Here is a 6,635-nt window from a genome sequence, read left to right as displayed (position 1 = left end):
CTCCACCCTGTATATTAATTTTATTTGATACATTATTACATATGTTATATTTTTGTTTTACGTATTATACTTTGTGTCTATTATAATAATGTAATTCCAATGTATAATATACAGAGTCCTGTACATAACTGGGACAAGCTCTCGTGTCTTCAAAGCGGTTACAGATGGATAAAAATACTATATTTCGAAATTAGGTCGTATTCAATGATGCAAAAATCTGAGAATAATTCTGTTCTTTTTTTTGCAATTTTTTTGAAGGAAGTTTCTCAATTGCGTAGTAAACTCTGTATAATAATGTAATTTCTCCATTTGCTTATTACATAAAAAATCCAAACAATGCGTGTGTTCAAGCTTGTTAAAATCATATCCATCTCGAGATCTAACGATGACTTCTATTACCGCAAAAAATATACGTGTACTCTTAGAAAAAAAAAAACTGTACTTCCAATGCATTTTGTAATCTGCATATCAATGACTTATATGCCTCATATTGAAGTAGTTTCGCTTTTATTCCTTCCTTGTTACGTCAGTGGGAGGTTGCAGTCTCACGGAGAGGGTACTTTATATATATAGCAAAGATTTTCCAATCTGTTTCATAACGATCGAGGATGTCATAAAACATGGACACATTCCCTTCGGGTTTATTGAACGCGTAGTGTACTTTTCATAAAAATCTCGGAATAAAAGTGACGATGTTAAAATACAAAACATACGCTTATTTGTATTTAATGTTTTATTTGATTCATAAAGACGTTATTGGCGCGGTAATATGTACGTATGAATTTATTTTTCTTTTCTCGTGACCTTTCTTGTTACTGGTAAAAGAATTATTGATCAAACAAGGAAAGATTGGACGATTTACGTCTCGTTGAGTAACCACATTTTTTGTGATTTAGGTGATGAGGAAGATACGTTGCATGTCAGTACAAAAATTCGCCTGAAGATTTACAAAGGGTTTGTGAAATATGGTGACATTCTTTTCAATGACCTTGTGTCATTATACGGATATGACAATTCGTATCGTTAAATACTTTTTAAATTCTTGCGGAAGGAATATCATTAACAGTTCGAAATATAATTAAATTCGTTATTTCGTTTTGTACTGTACTTATATCTAGTAATTGTATGTTGAAGTTTCTGGCGAAACAAATTTTTCATTTCATGTTTTATAGTTTAAAGGTGATATCTGACAGAATTTCAACTGATATTAAGTATAATCTACAACTAAAAAAGCAGTAGAACAAGTGAACATTGCTATTTGATATTAATTTAAAATTCTTTAAAATATTGCTTTTGAAATACCTACATATAATGAAAAATATTGATGTAACTGAAATGCTGAAAATTGATGAAAACTGATCGAAAACTTTTCTATACCAGAGTATTCACTTATTACTATACGCAACTCCATCGAACATTAAACTTCATAAAATGTTCACTTAAAATTAATAAACGTCTTATTACAAAACTATTTTACACGACTATAGTAACAGCTCTCACTTCACATCCACCGAGAGCATGATTACGAATCCAGGAAGCATTGCAGACGACATATTGCCCGACCGAGACAGTATCCTCTATATACATGGATTCATGGAGAATACGGAAGCAGAGAACGTTCGGATAATAATTAAAGGTATTACTATCACGTGATGCAAAAAGGCAATAAGTAACAGGAAAATAAGACGATCGAGTTTACGATTTCGCGTTTGCAGCCTATCTGGACAAGGGAGACGTGAACATCATTGCACTGGATTGGGGAGATATAGCATTTCATATTAATTACGTTCACGTGTCCAGTCAAATTGTCACAATAGCGAAGGCGGTTGCTGAATCCCTAAACAAACTCGTCGATCTGATCGATTTAAACACGTTGCACGTGGTTGGGCATTCTTTGGGCGCTCACATAGCTGGGAATATCGGCAGATACGCGAATGTCAATCTTAGTCGAATAACGGGTGAGTTATAAGTTTTATAAAAGGTAAGGTAATTTCGTGTATAACCGTGACATTTATTTTTATACGAAAGCCAGTTGTATATGTCTCCCGGTAGAAGATTTTTTTAGAGAAATAAGAGATATACATTTAGTAAAAATAGGGGTATTGTCATCTGATGTTAAATTAATTAACGAATGTACATTGGTTATAATAGTTGAATAGTAAATTCTGGATAAAAATTTATCAGAAATTTATCAACTTACAAAATCAGTACGATAATAAAATATTTCTTATAACACGAATAAAGATGTCTACACCCTCATAAGGACAAGCGTTTACAAGTATACGAATATTTTCATAAACATTTTAGAGGAATAATTATTTAGAGCAGTGATCCAACAGCGTGGTGCCTGACATATTAATACGTCATTATAAACAGTAGATTGTGTATTACGTGAAAACCAGAAGACTACTAATCTCCTAATACAGGCTTAGATCCAGCGCTTCCGTTGTTTTATCCTTCTACGTGTCACATCAGATCAACCGACGCCGAAGCCGTTGTTATCCTTCACACTGATGGTGGATTTTATGGGACAGCTACTAACACGGGAACTGTTGACTTTTACGCAAACGGGGGCATCAGTGTTCAACCGGGTTGTCCTATAATCTTCGGTGGAGGTAAATCATAATATTTTGTCGTTAAGACATCCCGGTGGTTCATTCTCATAGAATATAGAAAATTTTAATAGCGATCAAATACAGCATTTATACAATCTGATAACCGGTTATCATTGTAATTTATAAAGGATCCACTTACGTTGTTTGCTTACCGTAATCGTTGTCATCTATCGTAAATGGTCGATGGCCAGGAAAAAATTCAAAGCACTAGTGAAATATCCTTTTAATGTTAGATTCTCCTTTTTTTCCTTATATGTCTATACTGTGATATTATTTGTATCGGAAATTAGAGTTGATCGACTAGAAGATGAAGTTAAATTCCAGTCTATAAAGCAAATTATTTCGACGACGTCAGAGTCGGATTATATCCCTTCGTAACTTTTTTTTACAATGCTTCCTCTTTTATTTTAAAAGGGTTAATTATTAACTGAGTAATATTAGGTGATCGTATTATTATTTATTAATTATTTATTTAAAAATCAAACCATTTTTTGTCATTGAGTGAGATTTGCCAATTTTTCTTGAAATATTTTATTTTAATTTCCAATTAAAATTCCTGCAGTCTATGTTAATTTTTAATTGATGGTTTTCATGGAAAAATATTTTTCTCGAAAGAATTCTGCAGCCATCAAAGGTCTACCCGAATATATGCAGAGTCTCTAATGAATCCGAAAGCATTTCCGGCGCATAATTGTCTTAACGAAATTGCCGATACCGAGGAAATCTATTTTGGAGATTCGACACCAAAGAACATGTAAATAAAATTCCCTATGTCAGTATATTAAAGTTTACAACGTGATCATAACATCGTGTTTCATTTCAGATATGGAACGTATTGTTTCACTACCAACGCCAAGCCACCCTATGGCAAAACTAATTAAAATTTCCGTTCCTTAGATAATATAATGATACTTTACCTTATAGACTAGTCATTTTATTTCGTAGATTTGTTTTGGATCTGTCATCATTTTAGCGAATATAAGCTTTAAGATTAAATACATCACTCGCTATAAATCCTATCTGCATAAATCCTTTTCGTTTCCATCGTTTCTTAAATTCACATCATAAATTAGTTTTGAAGTTTATCTTCTGATTTATCTCTATATTGTGATTTCCTTTTCGTAATGATAATACTTCTTTTTAACACTGAGAGAATAATTTTACGAGCTATGGGATAAATCTTTTCACGGAAAACGCAATAGATTTCAAACATCGTCGTATCATGGTACCTGCAGATGACAAGCAACACTTTATTATCGTCTATTCTCACAGTATACGCGTAGCAGACAAGCGAGCATAACCATACGCAGTCTATCTTAGGATTGCAAATTCAAAAAGGACTATCTGACAACCCACGCTACTGTGTAGTTCTCCATTGCTAATCAATTGACGCTGCATCGAGGGTTCTTTAACCCTATTGTGTTCCATCAAGGATACACACATGGTTGAGTGTGCTCTAAGAAATTTACTTCCACGAAAATCTCTTAACAATTTATCAACGTTGTTTTCGTATACGCATATACAGAGTGCCTATGCTGCTAACAAGAATTTCTTTTCAATAACAAACAAGAAACAGAGAGAGAATATATTAATACATATCATTACTAATACTGTTATTATTAATATTTAATTTAACGGGTATATTTATGAACAAATAAAAGTGTCGTTAATGTGAAAAGATAATATCTTTATCATGTACAGTCTGTTTCATTATTAACTACTTCATTTCCTGCGTCTGGAAGCCACAAATAGCATTTCCGTTCGCGAATGCTGAACTCGTCTGAAAGATTAAATCTACCTACCGATTTGGCAAAGTGACGCATGAATAGCTGCTTATAATTTCATTTTAAACGTTCATCGTCATGAATAATTAATAAGAATCGCGACGTTCCTCTTGACGCGTATTGTACCCGGAACCTCCCATTCAACGACGATAACATTCCACGTATTTATTACTTACATCTCGCAACAGCAAGCCAGAAGTGTCCTATTTTTCAAGTTTTATGTACGTATTACTATAATCAAATTAGTGATTTTTTATTACGTATGTTAAGGGTGGTTGGTAACTGGTGGTACAAGCGGAAAGGGGGGAGATTTTTTTTTTTTTTTTTTAATTTTTCCATCGAGACAACGATCTACAGTGAGATCCGTTATAACGAGACGTGATAAAGTGCACACGTACCAAGCGAAAATTCAAAGTCGATTTTCTCGAAAACAAAGCCTCAAACGAAAAATGTTTATTCTATATTTTCGACTTCTTTTTTCGCGCAGAATCGCCCCCTTTCCGCTTGTACCACCAGTTACCAACAACCCTGTATATATGTTATCAAAATTAACTTTTATTCAAAATTTTTATGTGATTTGTCAGTTGCTCCGTTACCTTATTTTAAATAACATGATTTTTGTGATAACATATTCGAGAAATTTTTATTAATTCTCGATTATAACGTAAGATTCTGTGAAACTGCACTCAGAAATTCTTTAAAAACATCCAGTTTAGTATAATTAGTCTGTGTTAACTCCGCGAAAGCCGCGCTAATTGTAAGCAAAGTAGAACCATTGTGGAAATAAATTTAGTGCTGACATCGAAGAAAATTCGTGCTCTATACAAAGCAGCCTATGCCTTGATTGTAATTTATAACCCATTCACCAAATTACTGCGATTACGCAGTAAAACGCCGCACAGTAATGTTCAATTCTACCTGCCTAATTGAAACACATGCGTCTACTGTTCAGATATCCAACCGTTCGAAGACCCAACGTGTAGTTAATTGTGTTGTTAACATGCATAACCGCGGCGCGGCAGCTAACTGCGTAAAGCAATGTTCGCGCACGCGAATGCATTCTAATCGAACCAATTAAATTAACCTGACAGCGCAACTGGTTCGTTACCAACGGGCATCCGTGTGCCCGCGAGAACTCTTGCCATTCGCGTCGTTCGAAAGACTTCCGAAAAACAACTGCCACTTTTCTCTTCCTGGCTACGCGTTCTGCAAATTATCAACAGGCTACGCGATATTTCAACCGGCGCGCAGCGATACCCGAACGGGCACGATACATCAATTTCATCGCGGCTTCTATACGCCGGTCGCTTAGAGATTTCTTAAACGCACCATCGCAATTCATACTGTCACCATACTGGAATTTAATTGGTACAACGTATTTACGAATAATACTGTTTATCTGCTGTGTATCTCGTGTATTTTTATTTCATATTGTGCATTTCATTGTAATAATTGGAATTCCTATTGTAATCTCCTATTGAGTTATTATTCAGGAAGTGACAACAAATAAATACATTTACATTTATTACTGTCTGAATATATTTGAATATATTTGATAATATAGGAAATATTGCTCTTTTTACTTCTACATTCAAACTGGACAAATACCTTTGTCTCTTATTGTATATCATATCGATTGATTATTTTTGGTAATTGTAATTGTATTCTGTAAAATTAAGACATTTCATCAGCTATTGTATCTATACAAATGATTTTGTTTGCCTCTTCTCCGTATGTTCAAATAAACTTGCAACGAATTAGAATTACGCAAACGTCAATTCGTAAACAATTACGATACTATTCGCATAATGTTATCGTAATACGTTCACAATCGTCCTCTTAATATATTCATCCTAATTAAATTAATACGTAATAACGACTCTCGAACAGGATTCGGACATCGCGCAAAAGTGAATGAAACGCAAGAAGCGTAAGTTGGATCGCTTCCGTAATCTTATCGATATCAGTATTGCCGTCGGAGAAATCAACGAGCCACCATCTGAATAGATACTGTTCGCCGAGGATCGGAACGCGAAGGAACAGGATCATTAACAACACCTATGACGCAAGGAAATGTCTAACGTCCAAGGTTGAATCCCGAGACCATTCATGCTTCACTGAATAAGACGAAACAAATACAATCGTTATGTATCCGCGGGACCCCTTCTTCCGCCAAGCTAAACAAGAATCCCCATACACAATCCGTTCACAGGGATAGCACGTATAATGCGCCTCC

The 6,635-nt window shown here is 34.5% G+C and overlaps 1 protein-coding gene across 1 annotated transcript; it reads left to right on the top strand.

Moving 5' to 3' along the window:
- Nucleotides 1-540: 540 nt before the first annotated feature.
- On the top strand, nucleotides 541-4,310 carry LOC117242003 (lipase member H-A-like). Its single transcript, XM_033508332.1, has 8 exons — nucleotides 541-771; nucleotides 897-954; nucleotides 1,488-1,636; nucleotides 1,716-1,958; nucleotides 2,427-2,615; nucleotides 3,231-3,369; nucleotides 3,439-3,512; nucleotides 3,888-4,310. Exons 1-7 carry the CDS (start codon nucleotides 693-695, stop codon nucleotides 3,494-3,496), a joined length of 915 nt encoding a protein of 304 aa, XP_033364223.1. The 5' UTR covers nucleotides 541-692; the 3' UTR covers nucleotides 3,497-3,512; nucleotides 3,888-4,310.
- The last annotated feature ends 2,325 nt before the right edge of the window (nucleotides 4,311-6,635 follow it).

This window comes from Bombus vosnesenskii, unplaced genomic scaffold, assembly GCF_011952255.1.
Source record: "Bombus vosnesenskii isolate JDL3184/JDL3185 unplaced genomic scaffold, Bvos_JDL3184-5_v1.1 scf7180000016262, whole genome shotgun sequence".
In the NCBI taxonomy this organism is placed as follows: Eukaryota; Metazoa; Arthropoda; class Insecta; order Hymenoptera; family Apidae; genus Bombus; species Bombus vosnesenskii.
The sequence above is the reverse complement of the archived record's forward strand: the minus strand, read 5'-3'. Positions and strand labels throughout refer to the sequence as shown.